This window comes from Cucumis sativus, chromosome 7, assembly GCF_000004075.3.
Source record: "Cucumis sativus cultivar 9930 chromosome 7, Cucumber_9930_V3, whole genome shotgun sequence".
In the NCBI taxonomy this organism is placed as follows: Eukaryota; Viridiplantae; Streptophyta; class Magnoliopsida; order Cucurbitales; family Cucurbitaceae; genus Cucumis; species Cucumis sativus.
Window position 1 is genome coordinate 5,202,764 of NC_026661.2, and position 18,008 is coordinate 5,220,771.

Genomic DNA, 18,008 nt, shown 5'->3' on the forward strand with positions numbered 1-18,008 from the left:
TAAGATAAAAGATGAAATTTTTCACAAATATATGTGTGTTGTCAACGTAATAATAATAATAATAATAATTGAGGGGTTTTTTTTTCTAAAATTCAAAAAGAAAAAATTATTATCACATATGATTGGAGAGTTAAAAAGGAAAAGAGAAAAAAGGTAATAGATATGAAGAGATCTTTTTTTCTGTGTACGTAGAGATATGCTCAAGTCCTCTCTGCTCTGATGCTTTGCTTTGACATTCAATGACTCTTTCTCTCTTTCTTTTTATTATTTTTTTAATTTTATTTTTAACATTTTACCCCTTTTTCTTTTAATCATTCAAATTATTTCTTCACTTTTCTCTTTTCATCATTCAAAATTATTTTAAATATCCTTTCAATTTCATTAGAAACTTCAGTATAAATGAAGAATACAAGGTGCTAAATTGGGCGATCGAATACTAAAGATAAGATGATGAATACTGGTACGTAGGCGAAGGTGAGTCCATTTGCTAAATCTACAAACACTATTATGGAAAAGAAAACTTTTGACATCATTCAAATAAGTTCAATTATGTGTGGTACATTATAATCTATATTAGACTCCATGCTTATTCTTAAAGCATTGCATATAGGGAAAACCCCAAATGAAAACAGCTGTAAAACATCTTTAATTAATTAAGTTATGCATGTGAAATTAAAGTTAGGGGAAATAAAGTTTCATATTAAGCAAGTTAATTAATTGCTAAACTGTGAAATCATATGCCTATTAACTGCAAACCAAAAAGAAAAATCCTATACAATTTTTCTAATTTTAAATGCTACTAATCTAATTAATCACCTAACCAAGTTGTCTTCCAATACTATCACTAATTAAAGAACATTGAAGAAAATAATAATTCAGCACATAAAAACTGTTTAAAAATTTGTGCAAAATATATTAATTAATCACACACTTATTAAATAGATATGAGTCTAAATTTAGCCATTCTATTTTTAGAGAGGATAAATTATTAAACCATATATTGATATATTTCTGATTTTTGTTCTTCCCTATTTGATTGAGAAATATATATTTTAATGATTAGGTAATGATTCTGAAGCAATCACTATGTAGATGTTGAAATTTTCATAGGGGAAAAAAATAGTGAGCATATGAGGAGGAGTTATTTATTTAATTCAAAGTTATTGGAGTGAAGCTAATAGAAAGGGAATATGAAGAGATCAGATTGTTTGTAAGATTGAATTCATTTCAATTCATAAGATTTTGTCAATTCTTTGTTGGAATGTTGTAATTAATTACAGACTGAGAGATTCTGTTGGTGTTTGTATTTTTCATCTCAGATAATTATTGTAATATGGTCAAGCTGCCAAAAACAGAGATGAATTAAATGAGTTCATCTTCTTGTTTTCAATGATAAATAAAACTCAGTTCACTAATCATTAACAAACGATTCCTTAATTTAATTCATTACATGTTATTGTTCATCTAAATGAGCTCAATTAGGAAATTAATTAAATTAAGCAAATGATTTTCACATAGGTTTAAGAAGTAAAGATCCAATGTTAATTAACACAAGTTTTTAAAAGTCTTTTCCCTCTCCTTTTCTCATGATCACATGCCTATGGCTGAAAATGCATATACTAAAGTGATTCAAAAAGAGAAAAAGAAAACATAAATAGTAATTTGTTTGAATAGCTCCAAAAAAAAGTCTTCTTCTTTTTCTGTTTTGTTATTGAATTTTCAAAACTTGTTAATATTTCTTGCCACTGAGATTTGGATTTTAGTTACTATTTGGTTCATTAAAAGTTCTCAATTAGTTATTTCGAGTCAAGTCGGTGGTACCTAGTTAACATAATATAACTTGTATTACGAATGTATAAGGTAAATAACAAATACTTGTATTATTATGGTGGAAAGCACATTTGTGAAATGTTGATAGCTATGGAGTAAGTGTCTAATCAGGATATTGACAAATGATTCACCATATCTTTGTCCACCAACTTCTAGTTCTAGTTGGCTGTTCCCCATTCTTTTCTAAGAGAACAAATAAAGGGGATAACAAAACTAAACATGTCACTTATCCTCACATCTTCCTTCTCTTTTCCCCATATTAGATTTAGAAGTACTAAAACAATGAAAAGAAGAGAAATTTGTGTAGAAGTTTCAAGGTTCAGCCTAGCTTTCTGTAGAATCCAAGTACACCATGGATAGGTCTTTTACATCTACCTCTTTTCTCTTCAGACTTTGCAATTATATTTCTTCCAATTTCTCTTTTGACTATATTCCCATCTCTGAACTTTATTTACTTTTAAATGAACGAGTTTATCATTGTTGTCCTTTTCTCTATACTAAGCTGAATTTGAATAGTGAAAACAAAACAAAAGAACAGCAACCTCAATATATTACTGTCAAATCCCTGTCTTTACAAATTACACCAAACAAAAAAGGACTAAGAAAAGGAGAAAAAAAAAGAAAAAAACCATTAGCATAGAAGTCTACAGCCAGACTAAAAGAAAGTGGAGCTCTCTATACAACTTATGAAATGATCATTCAGAGCCAACCTTGAGACTTCAATACTGAGGTGGGGGATAAACTCCGGGGTAAGGACCTGAACAACAATACATAAACAAACTAAGTTTTGGTTCCATTGTGATTTCATAAAATAGAACATTTGTGGATTAGACATGTATTTACCTGGAGGATAGAAAGGTGAGGCTTGTGGAGGTGGTGGGTAAGGATTGGGAGGATAAGCCGAGGGAGGTGGGGGGTACGATGTGGGAGGATACCCAGAGGGATATGGGGAGGAATACATGGATGTTTGATATGTTCCAGAGCTGGGTGGGTAAGAAGGATAGGGAGATTGGAATGATGCATAGGGTGTAGGAGTAGGAGGAGGATACGCTGTTGGGTGTGCCGGTGACGGCGGGGGCATCGTAATGTATGCAGGGACTTGGGGTGGAGTAGGTACATGAAATGGTGGTGCCGAGGGCGCAAAACTTGATGTAGGTCTCTGTAATCAAAACAAATAGGTCATCCCTTTGCTTATGATTTGAATGCTACACAAATAGAAACAGTAGTGAACTGTTTTTGACCAGTAACTAAAGTTATGATACAAACTCCACTTACATTGGCATTTGCAAAATGTAGTATCAGTCGTACTTCCCCAGCATGTCTACACAACAAGATGAAAGTGACAATTAAAATTTTCAGATTTTGGACTAATAGGAAATGATGTTATTTGATGATGCTTGTCAAAGTATCATATCATAATGATAACGAAAACAGAACATCGAAATTCCCACATGATCCAGACAAATCACAGATAACAAAGTGAATCTCAAGCAGAAGAGTTGTTATCATTCAAAACCTAACAAAAAAAAAAAAATCAAACTTCTTGGGGTTTCTTGTCAAATGAAGACATGATTCTATTTGCGTTCATGCGAGCAATTTCACCATAAGATAGGCAGGGTAATGGAAAAGGAGACTGCTCGTATTCTCACTTTGTTTGTTGATAAATGAATTGAGGCTAAGGCCTATCAGATGGCTGTGCCAAACTCGATAGGTTTACAATAAGATTAACCTAACCTTAAAGCATAGAAGATCCATGACACGCAATGCCCACAAAATGTTTACAAAGCATTGCTATCAGAACATACGCCTTTTCTTATTGAGAAAGGTGGAGAAAAACTACAACAACCATACTCATTGTGATTATGACCAGTGATAGACTTAATTGCAAGAAATCAAGGGACCATAGATGGATTATTTTCAAAACAATTATCTGCTTATATTACAAAAAAATTCCTCCAAACTATGGTCTAGTGATTCGTATTGTAACCAATGTTCAAATTAAGGTGTTCTTTGCGAGAAGATAAAAGTTCAACTGTTTTAGAAATAAGCCATTCAAAACTATTTTATAAACATAACATTCAATAAACAAAAGCAAAACTTTGAGCCACAAGTTGCATGCATGTCAAAGCTTCTAACATGGTTATAAAAGGGAAAATTTTATCAAACAAATTCTTAGTTGTATCATACAATACCTGCCAGTTTTAGTTTGAAGTGACCATGAGCTATCATCATACCCTTCTGCTAGAACTTTAGCCAATTGGATTCTATAAAACAGAAAATGCAAAAACTCAATACCCCAGATGGAAAATCTTAACAACAGGTTAGATAAACAAGATGGTAAGGTTGACCAGCCAAACATCAAAAACCAAAAGGAAAACAGAAACATATATCTTACTTTCCATTGCCAATGAAGTCATCATAAGTAACTGTATTGCTGTTCCAAACTGTGACATTAATCTCTCTTAGCCCTTCAATAAGAGAAAAAACAAATTTCTCTTGGAATGTTGGATTTCTACCACCATCTATACAATGCCAAATAATTTCACATTCAGTTTAACATCATCCTCTCAGATCTAAACAAATTACACCAAGACCAAAAAACAGAACAAGGAACATCCAAAATCAAACCTGTGCAAGTGGTGGTACGAAACTTTGTACTACCATATTCAAGAAACACATAAGGATCCTGCCTTGAAATCCATTCTGTATCTTTCAACTTTGTGCATCCAATAACTAATCCAAAACAAAAAAAAAACAAAAAAGAAACAAAACCCAGATAAGAAATCAACTACTTTTTCCTTTTTGATCAGAAAAAATAATTAAAAATCAAAGGCAATTTCAGAAACAGAAGTAAAGAAACATACCGGTGACTTCAAGAGGTTGACCCTGAATGGCAAATGTCGACATAGAAGAATCAAAATGCGAGATGGGTATAATTCTAAAGTCGAGTTGGCCTTAATTTGTTAAAAAACCTTTACCCTTTTTCTGAATAGACCCAGAATAGAATATTCACAGGAGATGTCGAACACAACCCACAAAAACAAAAAACTGAATCAAATTGAAGAACCAGAATAGAATATTCAAAAGGGTCTTGTAACCCACAAAAAACAACAACAACAACCAAATCGAATTGAGGATTAAAGATAAAGGAGAGAAAATTACTTTGTATATAAAGAAGAGAAGGCGGCGTTTAGAGTTGGAAGCGCGTGGTCGTGGTGTGTTGTTCGTGGAAGGAAACAGAGAGAAGAGATGTAGAAGGAACCTGGAGAAATGGTTGGGGGGTAAAAGAAGAAGAAATGGAGCCCTGTCAGAAACTTCTCTCGCAATTATATTGCCGCGTCTTCCATTTCAGGAATTTTTCAACTTTGCATCTGTTTCTCTTTCTGATTTAGAATTAGAAAAGAACATATTTTTCTTTTACAAATTTTAGTTTATTGTTATTCGAGTTCTCCATTCCCACTTTACAATTCCAAACTTCCAAATGTTGGATGAAAGTAATACCCCAAATATGGCTTCCGACTTGGAAAAAGAAAAATCAAACTTCAACACTCTTACATCATTATTTAAGGTCATCATTACACATCCCCTACGTCTAAATTTCTTATCAAAATTGTAATGATATTCACGGTACTTACTAACATATCTACAATAATATGTAATTAAGAATTTTAAACTCCATGTACTGCACATCAACAAAGAAATTGGTACATTTTGGTATTTTGGTGTTGTGCAAGTTTTTCCAAATTTGGTTTTGACTTGGCATATCAAATTTTTGTCCTTAAAATACTCCCTCCTTCATTGGACCTTAAAAATATATAAATATAAAAAATCAGAATTCCAAGATTTATATAAAAAAAAAATTGTTAACTTAATTCAATTAAATTGGAGTTGACTTATCAATTGTAGAAGATATATATATTTTTTTAAAAAAAAGGATCATTTTTTGTACGAATGTTGATGCTTTCATTTAATTAAATATGATAGTTCAATGTCAAATGACTAAGTCTATTTCAAATTAGATAGATATTTGTATTTAGACTATAAAACAAAATGTGGAACTTTAATAATTTGATGTAAAGAAAATGACTTTAATAAATCTAATAATTTAGTGAATAAGGGTTAAGGGCCAACTAAAAAGAAAACCAGTGATTGACTCTTTCTCTATACTTTATCAAAAGTGATTATAATAAAAATATGAATTTCATGACCTTTCCCATTTGGCTCATGGATTTTAATATTCTAATCAAATCAATTCATCACAAAACCAAAATGAGACTTTTAACCCTATTTCTTAACTATTTGTTTTTTTAATATTAAGTTTGTTTCCTCTTAGTTATTTACAATCATTTGCATTTCAAATTTGAAAAATATTCTTTTTTTAAATTTGGCAATTCAAGAAGCAAAATTTTTAATATTATAACAAAGAACAAATGGCTAACACAAGAAAATCCATTTTCATTTGTCCACATGGCCAAAGGCAATCAATCTACAAGATTCACGAGCTGATTCGGCAAATTACAAGCCTAAATGACAAAGAAACAATGTCAAACAGTATTCATAATTGAGCTTTATTGAACTCTATAGAACAGTATCGTCGTCTTTAAAAGAAACTTAAAATAACTTTTTTTGACATGCTATCTCAATTCAACAATAAACCAGATAATGAGAGAGACTTGAATTTACAATCCAAATGAATGAATCTTAAGGTTCACCTGAAGCATGGATTTTATGTACAAACAGCTGGTCGTGGTTTGGGGGCGAACAAACATTGTGTCTTCCCATTTACTCACTCTCGTAGTCTTCATCGTCGCCAAATGTGAAAACAGAAGCATCGGCAGCCATTGCCTTGAATTCACTTTCTGAATTTGGAACTTCTGGGAGAGAGTCAGATCTTCCACCTCCATCGCCTTTTCGTTCGCTGGCAGTAGCAGTCTGTTTAGCTCCACCATCTCCCAGGGAAACTTGCTTTGTTGCATGAGATAAACTCGCAACATTGTCTGATGAAGTCATACTCGTTTGAGATTTAGTCGTCGGATTGACAGCTGATCCTTCAACCCCTGAACCTGAAGTTGCCTCCTTCCTGCTCTTTGAAGAACCACCTTCTGATTCACTATCAGAAAATACATCATCTTTATCATTAGTTCCTGATTTTCTGTTTTGGTTTTCAGAAACTTCACTCCCATCAGCTGTAGGAGGCTTGGAGCCTGAGCTTTCATCCGACTTTTTGGTAGTGTTGTCCATGTTGGGCGACGTATCTACTAGAACAACCTCCACCTGAAACCCAGGGGAAGGTAGTTTCCTCTGCAAAAAGCAAAATTCAAAATGTTAAACATGGGACTGACTACTAATAAGTATAAAAAGTTCTACTTCGGTCATCAAACAACACCTCAGAAGTAAACTTCAGTACTCACCTTATCGAACCCATCAAGATCGTTTGTGTACAGCATTTTCCGATTTTCAGTCATGGTTGTGTTTAGCCAACTGAAAATAAAACAGACCAGGTAAGTTCAACAACAGAATTCCTTATTTTAAGAAACCTAAGAAGCTGAGTGCTGGGGAGTGAGGATTCAGATCATTTACCAATAGAAATCTCCTTGGCGGTCATGGAAATGAACCTTGAAGTCCCCACACAACTCAGCTAGACCAGGCTCCCCAGGCAAGGCGAAGACCATTATCCCCTTCTTTGGTGCAGTAAACCAAAAATCTTCTGGCTACAGATACTAACTATGTTAGTGAGGCTTGCAAAATGACTATATTATGGTTACAAGCGATAAAATAAAAGGCAAAAAGTTCTTAAAGTTTTTCTTTTAAAATTTTGGAGAGGGCATGCATGAGCATGAGAAAACAATATCAGTATGTATATCATGAGAAATAGCAAAAAGAAATATCACTTTTTTTACAATGCTCACTAATGAGAAAGGCCTTATTCTTTAACATTTTCTTCAATGGTATTCCTAAGTTACAGTAACAAACGTACAAAGATACTATACTACCATAAGCCGTATTACACTAGTATAACATACAGGGAAAGAAAAACCAAAAGAGGAAAATAGATTCACATTGTTATAACATAATGTGCTCTCATGGAGACTACGCATCTTATGAACAAAATGAAACACAAGCCAAAGTTAAAAGTTTGTCTTTGCCAAAGCCCCTGGTGTTAAGAGGAGTCCAGCCTATTGGTAAAAAATGGAGCCTTTTCTTCAATCCATCAATGTTTTCAGGACCCTCTATCTTAACCTAAAAAACCATATTCTATTGACTTGATCCTGTCAAGGGAGATGCCAATCATCGCTCCTTTAACAAGACTTAACACAAAATAACCATATCTTATTCACTCCTTTGGATCCAGATATAGGTTTAACAAGAGTTGTTCACTGGAAAAAGAACCCTACACCTTGTGATAACGTCTCTGATGTTGACTCTAAGATAAGTTTGAGTGGTGTGGAATCAGAAATTCAGCCAGTGGATCTCAGTATCGAGGCCAATGTTCTCAGAAAGTTCTTTTTCTGAAGCTCTCAACTTACTATTTCAAGGTTGAAACAAGAAGACTCCTACTCTTTCATCCATACCGACCAATTTTCTCCGTTCATAGAACTAGTGGTCTTGAGTTTGGTGAACTTCTTTGGCTTGAGAAAGAATGTGTAATGGTTTGGCATTGCAACATTTTGTTCAGTTTCCTATGAGGATATTCAATTGCCTCATAATACTACTTTCCTGGTGATGGTTTTTCTATAGCTTCTTTTAATGAAATAGTTCTGGAAAAGATGAAGAAAGTTTCAAGGAGTCAGTGCAGATTTGGCTTAAAGTTTGGAGTTCGATGGAATTAATTTATTTGGTATTGGGAAGCTTTCTCATTTTGTTGCAACAGGTTGCTTGTGGTTTTAAAAGGTTATTGTTTATTGGAATTTGCTGATTATTAGTTACTGGTTTTCTTTGGAAGATTTGAAATAGCTACTGAATTTCAGTGTTTGATGGAGGCCTAATTAATCATAGTTCATCGTTCATTCACAAGCTCTCCAAAGACTTTCAGACAGAGTAATAAATTTTCTTTGTTCTTTAAATGTATATTTATCTTCATGGTTAATCTTATAAGTCGTATTGCTTTTTTCTCCCTTCATCCCTCAAACCTTAATCTTTTTCATTATATCAAAGAGTCGTTATTTCGTGTTGAAAACATATGACTGCAATTGAGGCTATTCTCACTCCCCCCTACTTTGAAAAATAATCAAATACATACCGAGAGACTCTTGGTTCTTGGATGCACTTTAGTGGAGAACAGAACACCTGCCAATGAGGAAAGACATTAGACTGAACTATCAGCATAATTTAGATTCTAGATATTCTAAACCCCAATGATAGTTTCAATCTATGCTTAAAGACGAGATTTAAAATCAAAATTAATCCTACAAGTGACGAATATAGTGAAAAACAAAGAAAACAAAGTGAAGGACAAATATGACACCATAAACTATTTATCAGAATAGTGAACTTCTTGGCTGAAAGGAGAGTTGGAGATGTACCATTATGGTCGGATACAGTAATGGAAGGCCTGATCCAATATGGGCATCTGTGAAGACGAAACCCTCTAAGCACGCACCTGTAGAAAATTTAATGTGAACATGCTAACCATAAACGAAAAAAGAGTAATTAAGAAATAGGAATGATATCAGAGTTGAAGCATAGTACCTGCGACTGGGAGGATTTTCTCCATTGAAGTATGTTAGAATACGCTCAAAATATTTGACATACCTCTAGAAAGAAAGAAAACAATAGTATATAAGAAGCTTTTGACAAATTAAGACTAGATACAAAGTTCTCTAAAGGTCATTTTAACTTACAATCTGACTAGGTAATATCAGACCTTTGCCATCAAAACACCTTCTCTGGTTGTAGTATTCAATGGATTCTTCAGCGGTTGGAAAGAACTGCAAAAGAGGCAAGCCAGCAAAAATCAAGAAAACTGACAACCTAATTAAGGGACATTATGAACATTTTTTCATAACTTCCTTAATTAAGCAGATCTAGACAGCAAATCCAAACCTTCAAAAATAGAAGAAGACTGGAAATCATCAAGCCTGTCCGGGCCATTCCTGCCTTGCAATGCACAACCACTACATTTTCAATATCATCCTTCAGCCACGAATAGGCACTTTGGCAAAATGATATTATGAGTTGAACTGGGGGACAGTTGTGATCATCAAAAGGAAAACAAGCCACCTGAAAAATCCCAGAATACCACCCACGTCAAATTTTCACCTATCTAGAGGAAAATCAACAATCTAGGAAACAATCTCATTAAACAAAAATGCAAGAAAATATCAATAACACGGGTCCGCTTGAAAACCTTTCACAGAACCAAAAGAAAATTAAAATTAAAATTAAAACTTTCAAAAAGAAAACAGCCTACAAATTGCATAAATGTACTTTAAAGTAAAGAACACCTGATTTATTCATAATATATTATAAATTTCAATCAGTAGTGCGAACTGAGTTTTTGGTGGAGAGAACACCGCTTGTAATGCTTCACAGGTTTCATTGTGAAAAGAATTTGAGACCCATTTCCATAAAAAATCAGAATATTAATGATAATAAGAGATCAACACGAACCTTTCCTTCAAATAGTGAAGCATCATATAGCCTCTCAGAACAAAGATTATATACTTTGTATTTTCCCTGCAGATAAAAATAAGAATATAAAACATGAAAACATGAAATGGCAAATTTACAATGCATATCAATTGTGTAAAGATGATCATCTGACAACAGAGTTCAAATGGTAAACAGTTAAAACATGAAATATCTTGCAGAAAGTTTAAAACAGTAAAAAGGCATATCATAGACATTGCCATTCATACCTTGTGATGTGTTTCAAAGAACTTTATGACTTCTTCCATATGGTTCCTGTAGAAACCCTGTGTCACAAGTCACAACTATAAATACTAGAATATCATTCATAACAAGATAGTAAGTCAAGTCATACAACATGAGTAACAGTGAATCACCTCAACATATCCGAAAAACCCTGAGCTCATGTCACCAGCAGGAAAACCCATGGCAATGATATTTTCAGTAATATAAGTCATATCCAAATCAAATCCACCTTCCTGTAAAAGGAGGAACCATATAATCATAATCATAATAATATAAAAGCAAGCACAAATCAAATGCAGGGAACAATTTAACCAGAACCAGTATATTTACTCCATATGTTATATCATATTTGTGTTAAACAAAAACAAACACACCTAGTATTCCAATTACTCTTGTTCACTGATAGAAAAGGCAGAGAAATGGGGCATAACAAACGCACTAGAAGTTTATGGATTACATACACATAGCATACTGAGTATCTATGTTATTAGACATATGACAGCCGATTTTAGTCTAACAGATATAACCGCTGCTTGAGGTCCAAAATTTGTATTTTCTGCTTTCATTAGAAAAATTAGAATGCCAAAAAGAAATTATGAACTTTATGCAATCACATCAATACTCCATGAAAACTGCAATCATAAAATCCTATCTTCCTCTGATTCTAAAAAAACTTAGGTTCAGTCGTACATGGTGTAAATCTTCATAAGAAAACTGCATCTATGTATATAATTAGCACTAAAAACTTATAAAATGGTCACATACGAAAGAAGCTAATGCTATGGGCAACAAACCTGGTATCTTCGCTTATTTTGGGAGACAACATGGCGAGCTTTAACTTGTACAGCCTTTACAGCACTCTTTGAAGAGTCAACCAACCCTCTTGTAATTGATCCCACAAAACTGGGTTGGGCAGGTTTAGAATTTCCATCTGGGGAATCACTGGGTGCAGGAGATTTTGGAGATAAGTTCAAACCCAAGCCACTAGTGAAACGTGCAAAAGCTGACTTCCCAGCATTTTCAGTCGCTCCATCTTGTGAAGCTGACTGTGGTTGAGAAATTTTCAAGTTTTTGGCCCATGAAGTTATGCCACTAGGAGATAACTTAGATGGTGCATCACGGGCTACATTATTCGTTCCAGTGGTAACAGGAGCCTGAGGGTGTACTTCTGGTGGTTTAGTTTCCGAGGAATTAACAGTAGATGATATTGGGGAATCGGTAGAACTTGGATCCATTATATGACTAGAGATAGTGCCAAGAACCCCACATACGCATTACCTCTTCAGAAGAATCTAAATATCGAAACAACGGGAAAAATGACCATTAGAACATAGAAGACAAAAGAAGCATTTCAAATTGATCATCTTGGAGACTGTCAAAGGCAAAAATGCTCAAAGAGGTAAGAAGCATAAGAATGCCATCCAATTCAAAGAAAGCAGGAACAAATTCTTGTGACAAAATTCATTTCATTTTCGGAAAGAGAGAAAAAAAGTCACAATTAAGCTACCCAGCAGCAGTCATCATTATCCCAAAACTACAAACAACCCTTCATTAAAAAAGAAACCCATAATAAGAAACAAAAAAAAAATTAAGATTAGAATTCGGAGAGCAATAACGAAAAGGGGACGAACCCATTAACAATATCATCAAGATCGAAGAGAATTAAAAAGACTAAGAGAGTGAATTAAGTAAAACAGTGAAATGAACCCATTATAGAATCCAGCAAAAAGAAGGCAATCTTATCTTACCCAGAGATAGGTGAACAAATCAAGGCGAAAAAGGGTGGGAAATCTTGAAGGAAGGGTGTGGATTTAGGGTTTGGAAGGTGGGAGGAGGGAACGGAGAGAGGGAGCTGGAGCGGTGAAACTGGAAATCGCCGTGGTTTTGAAGGAATGGGCGAAAGAGTCATTTCGTTCTCGAGACGGTCCCCCAGTCAATGCATCGAGCAATCGGACGGTGTAGAAGAATTGTTGTTGGAATACAAGTAAAACCGTTGGATTAGATTACTTATTATTTTAACCGTTGGATTACCCTTTGGTGTTTGGCGTTTTGTTTTGGGAATTTTTTTTTTTTTTTTTTAGGCTCTTCAGTTTATTGTATTTATTTTTCATTTATATATTTTATGTTACGATTTAATGTGCCTCCCTTTTCTCTTTATTTTTTCCACAATCAAACTTCTTTTTTTAATTTTATTGAAGTACAATGCAATAGAAAATTCTGGACACTCTTTAAAAGAGCATTTACATCTTTAATTCTCCATGAGCTTCTTACCAATACTTAGATCCTAACATAGTCTTATCACTCTGCCTTTTAGTGTCAATCTTGCATGAACTTCCTTTCCTTAATTCTGTGTCATCCTTCACTTTGAGCATAGTAGAAATCAAAACCCCTCACATATATGTATCATACAAATAAATTGTTCTACCTCTTCCTGTACTAAAGAAATGATACATTCTAAAAAATTTCATATCAATAGATGAGAAACGACCTTAGAGGCCTTCATAAAGGCTCTCCATTATACATCCTCTACTTCCAAAGTTTTCAAGAATGTTCTTCAATATTCTATTTGGAACATTCATCTTATGCTTTATGATTCAAAACACACTTATAATAAGATCCCTAACAAGGTTTCATATATTAGAAACCTTTATTTGTTAACAAATGCATACCCGATGGAGAAAAATTCATATATTTTCCCTTTCCTGATATTATCTTGCAAAAGTCAAATGATCTATCGTTTCAACAAAAATAGGGTATCGATGTATTAACACCAATGTTAGATTTGCAAAACTATCGTACTAATCTTTATATGTCTACCTATCCTTGAAGGTTAGGTCTATAATAATGATAATAGGATAATTTATTTTAATAGACTCTTTATTTTCAATGAAATTGAGTGAATACAAATACTTTTGTTTACAACGAACCCTACAAGATTAATGGTCTATTTGTAGCGATTTTGTGGAGCAACGACAGTACGTAGTTTTAAGCAATGTAGGAAACAATGAACAAACAGCTGGTAGAGAATGTGCTGAGAGTATCTATTGCAACAGTTTTATCAATAGTTGGAATCGGCTTCAAAAGACTATACTTAAATTGTAGTTGTTAATTACATCAAAATGCGACATCATCTAACAACTGTTGTTTCATGTGTGCAACAATTTTGTAGCTGTTGCAATTATGCTTTCAATGGCAAAAGGTCTTTAAATCATATAGCGATAACAATCAATATAACCCTTCTAATTTGGATTATTGATTAAAAAAATTAATCAAACCACATTATAATTGCTGTAGTGTGATATGATTACAATGATTTATTATCATTCAGTAGTTTGTCATCTACAAAGGTATGTTTTTCCCCTTTATTGCAGCAGTCATAGCAACCTTGCTATTTCACAACAGTTTGTGTAAACATCATGAATTGTTATAGTTTACTTCCCAACAAACTTATTTTGCAATTATAATTAGAAAGCTTTTCTATCTACACATCCATGAATAGACACCTATATGAAACATTGTGGTGTTGCGCAATGCCAAACTCAGTGCTAAAACACAAGAGTAGGAACATGAGTATTGTTGCGATGCCATCGGCATATTCAATATATAATGGTTCCTTATTTTAGCATGTGATGTGTTCTCAAATGCTATCCAAATTCTAGTAATTGTTTGATTGAAGTTTTATCTAATTTCTTATTGAAAGAGAGAGCATTAGATTAACTTTGATGAGATTGTCTGTTATTCAATTATGAACGACAATGATAAAAGAGTAATAGAGTTCAATAACAAAGACCAAAATTAGTTTAACTCAATGGAGATTTGAAGATACTTAGCCAAAAACACTCTCTTTCTGCCTTTTGTTTCCTATTATCTTGTAGTTTACTTTTCACTCCAAATTTTCCTTTTAAGATTCATTGAAAATAGGATCGTCCAAGTTACTTTTTTTTTTTTTATGTTATAAATAAAATTTCAAAATTCGTTATGAAAAGAAAAACCTTTTTTTTGTTTGCTTGTTTTTTTTTTTTTTTTTGGATTTAAATTTAAATGTAAAGAAATTATGAGTAAATAAGACAAATTAGGATAAAACAAGTTCGTTTTTACAAATGAAACAAAAAATCAAATAACACACGCAAAATATTAAATAATAATTTAAAAAATAATAATAATATTTTTTATTATAAGTTTTAAAATTTCAAAAGAGATCCACCACATCCAAGACCCACTAAGAATTGATAAATATATACACAATTTATCTTCAAAGCACATGAGATGGAAGTTTGTTACAAATTTTCACCTGAGGAAACTTTATATACAAAGCCACCATCAATATTTGAAAGAGCAATGGGAATATATCATAATCAAAGTTCAATACTTTTAAGGAAAGTAATAAGCCCCACAATAGCAAAGATCAATAAATGGGGACATCAATCTTCCACTTCTTAATAACTTTTCTATACTATGGACCTGTGTTCAAATGGTCGATTATTTCACTCACGACACCGACCACCATTGCCAAACCTCTCAAGCACCAACGAACAACTTCCCAAGCTTTTGAACCTTCTTTGTCTGTATTGCAGGAAGGCGCTTCAGCAGATTGACGCCCATCGAGCTGTCTTTGCTCTGTGTTTCATCCATTTACAATTATTAGATTATATCAAACATGAACTTGAATGAGTATCATGAGTTAATAGGACAAAGAACTCATTGAAGAATATGCATTGGTTAGAAAACTATGTGATGTGACTTACCACTCGGCAAGTTCCTGCCTCAAGGTCACAGACGGGATATTCATGTGGGCAGCAACTGTAATGGTCATCACAGCAGGTTGCGGACTCGAGGGGGCAGCATCCCCAAGCAAAGCAGGTGCTTCCAAACTGATAGATGCAGCAGCAGGTACTTCCTTCTTCGCACGAGAAGTATTCGTCGCATTCAGTTGGAGGCTTGACAGGAGATGGGGGAGAAGCAGAAGGTTTTGGAGGGTTTGCTCCGGATTTGGTGGGGTATGAAGGCTGTACTGCAATACCACACTTGCCTGTGGTAATGTTGGCCACATTTCTCTCCAACCTGATATAACCACTCTCTCCCCAGTCTTTACCCCATGAATTCCTCACAATCCAATAATCTGTACCGTTATCGGTTCCATATCCAACAGCAACAACACCATGATCTAGATCGGTTCCACAACGGCCAGTGAAGACACCCTGAATTGATGCATAAACACATATTGTATTTAAAACACGCACTCACAACACCTTATATGATGCATAAACACAAAGTGTTTGAAATAGCTTTCATTTCCCAAGCCTAAATGGTGGATCAATACAGATTGTCTTTGTCTTTAAGGCATGCAATCACAACAGATTAAACTCGAATATTGATTCTCAAGCCAGAATGATGAATTAACTCACAACAAAATATGTTCAAATAAGCTTCCAAAACAGATACCATTTACAACGCCAGAGAAGTCAAAACCAAAGCTTTGTGAAACAACATTCAGGAAATGGCTCAAAGTTGAAGGGATTACCGATTGGTAAAGTTGGAAGGCTCTGCCACCAGCTTCAATTGCAACACTAACGGGTTGATTTGCCACCGCCTTTTTCAAGGAGCTCTCATCATTCTCAGGAACATCTTCATATCCATCTATGGTTACAACCTTGGCATTTTTCTTTGGACAAAACATTAAAAACCAAGTCAAATTACTATAAATAGTAAGATAAATGAATCAAATGAAGCTGATTGGGGACAAACCCGATTGGGATCGCAAGCGGCATCACGTCCCTTGTAAGGGTAATCTTCCTCGGTGTCAATTCCACCATTGCCAATGATGAACTGGAAAGCATAGTCCATAAGACCACCATTGCAACCCATGTTAAATGATTTGTCACAATCAACAAGTTCCTGCTCTGACAGAGGGATCAATTCGCCAGTGACAATTTGGTTTATTCCTTCCACCGCAGCAACTGATGAGAAAGCCCAACAGCTCCCTTCATTCAAAAAACAACCCAATTACGTCAATCGCCATCCATCAAAAGCCTTTACTAAAACAATCCTTCGAGATAAAAAGGTTACTTGGAAAACAAGTTTTGAGCGGAAAGTTTCTAATACGTTTTCTGATGTAATCGATGGTCATCAACAAATCATCAGAGATGAAGCGAAGCTAATTATAGCAGATAAAAGTTACGATCAAGGTTGAGTATTGACCAATATCTAATGAATCTATTTGTGGGAAATGTTACCTATAAATATGGATCTCATAACAAATTTCCTGGTAAAATCAGTACGACCCAAACAAGAGTCAAAACATCAAAGACCAAATGAGAAAACGAAAAGAAAACACAAAATCCAACCATCATTCTCATGGGATCAATTCAACAAAAAAAAAAAAAAAAAAAGTTAAAAAAAGAGAGAGAAAAATAAAAAAGAAAACCCACCACACTGTCCTTGATCTTTAACAGTAGCAACAGCGCCCTTTTTTCTCCAATCGACATCATCCGGAAGATCATCACCGAGCGCCGCCGCATACCTACCACTCTTGGCGGCAGATAACCTAGGCTTCCGGGAGAATCGGCCACCCAAAAACCTTGCCCGATATTCCTCATTGGTAAGATCGGCAAAACGGGTTAATCCAACTTTATACGTCCGCGATTCCCGGTTATGTTCATCAATAAACCTGAGATTATCCTTAAAAATCTCAAACCGTCTCTCCTTCTCACCAATAGCATTGTAGGCTTTCCCATGATGGACCAACCAGGACTCGTACAAAGCGGCAACTTCCTCGTCGGGGCGTTGATGGGCATCAGAATGGGGAATCTCAGGAATACCCAAGTGGTGTTTAGCGTTTTCATCGATGATGGAGAAGGTGGATGAATGGGAAGCGGATGAAAAAGGGGAAAGACAGAAGAAAAGGGCAAGAAAAGCGAAGAAAATGGGCGAAATCGCCATGTTTGGTGGGATTTGGGAGAGAAGAGTGAAGAAATGGGAATGAAGGAAAAAGTGAAGAGGATTGGAGAATTAAATAGGAAAGCTGAGAAGAAGAAATGGGATTTGGGAAAAAGTAGTCCACAAATTACAGAGAATATTTGCAAGCTCGAATCTGTTTGAAAAACTCCATTTTTTCGCCGTTGCTGAGAGGCTCTCCATAAAGATTCTAAATTTAAAATTTTTGCCTAAATAATTAAATTAAAATAAATATTTTAGCCAATAGATTTATATGAATCAAATATTATATATTATTATTTAGCTTAAATTACAAAAAAAAAGAAAAAAAAAAGGAGCAATTAGTTGATGGATTATAATTAAATTAAATT

General features: G+C 34.3%; 3 protein-coding genes across 4 annotated transcripts; all 3 read right to left on the reverse strand.

Annotated features, from left to right (window-relative positions):
• Nucleotides 1-2,346: 2,346 nt before the first annotated feature.
• Nucleotides 2,347-5,308, reverse strand: LOC101217489 (leucine-rich repeat extensin-like protein 3). 2 transcript variants are annotated; one of them, XM_031888545.1, is made up of 8 exons: nucleotides 4,993-5,308; nucleotides 4,695-4,815; nucleotides 4,459-4,563; nucleotides 4,226-4,352; nucleotides 4,023-4,094; nucleotides 3,106-3,151; nucleotides 2,674-2,989; nucleotides 2,347-2,587 (listed from the first exon to the last, which is right to left on the reverse strand). In XM_031888545.1, the coding sequence occupies exons 2-8, from the start codon at nucleotides 4,735-4,737 to the stop codon at nucleotides 2,550-2,552; spliced, it is 747 nt and encodes a 248-aa protein (XP_031744405.1). In that variant the 5' UTR covers nucleotides 4,738-4,815; nucleotides 4,993-5,308; the 3' UTR covers nucleotides 2,347-2,549. The 2 variants fall into 2 exon arrangements, with proteins under 2 accessions (XP_031744405.1, XP_011658892.1); XM_011660590.2 differs by lacking the exon at nucleotides 4,993-5,308 and having other exon boundaries at nucleotides 4,695-4,964.
• Nucleotides 5,309-6,265: 957 nt separating this feature from the next.
• Nucleotides 6,266-12,610, reverse strand: LOC101222304 (phosphatidylinositol 3,4,5-trisphosphate 3-phosphatase and protein-tyrosine-phosphatase PTEN2A). The gene is made up of 13 exons (XM_004136918.3): nucleotides 12,453-12,610; nucleotides 11,499-11,996; nucleotides 10,836-10,937; nucleotides 10,689-10,745; nucleotides 10,441-10,506; nucleotides 9,874-10,050; nucleotides 9,672-9,758; nucleotides 9,520-9,584; nucleotides 9,354-9,430; nucleotides 9,071-9,117; nucleotides 7,411-7,541; nucleotides 7,242-7,311; nucleotides 6,266-7,131 (listed from the first exon to the last, which is right to left on the reverse strand). Exons 2-13 carry the CDS (start codon nucleotides 11,937-11,939, stop codon nucleotides 6,613-6,615), a joined length of 1,839 nt encoding a protein of 612 aa, XP_004136966.1. The 5' UTR covers nucleotides 11,940-11,996; nucleotides 12,453-12,610; the 3' UTR covers nucleotides 6,266-6,612.
• Nucleotides 12,611-14,917: 2,307 nt separating this feature from the next.
• On the reverse strand, nucleotides 14,918-17,788 carry LOC101222543 (low-temperature-induced cysteine proteinase). The gene is made up of 5 exons (XM_004136919.3): nucleotides 17,133-17,788; nucleotides 16,450-16,685; nucleotides 16,226-16,366; nucleotides 15,450-15,902; nucleotides 14,918-15,321 (listed from the first exon to the last, which is right to left on the reverse strand). The coding sequence occupies exons 1-5, from the start codon at nucleotides 17,641-17,643 to the stop codon at nucleotides 15,223-15,225; spliced, it is 1,440 nt and encodes a 479-aa protein (XP_004136967.1). The 5' UTR covers nucleotides 17,644-17,788; the 3' UTR covers nucleotides 14,918-15,222.
• Nucleotides 17,789-18,008: the final 220 nt, after the last annotated feature.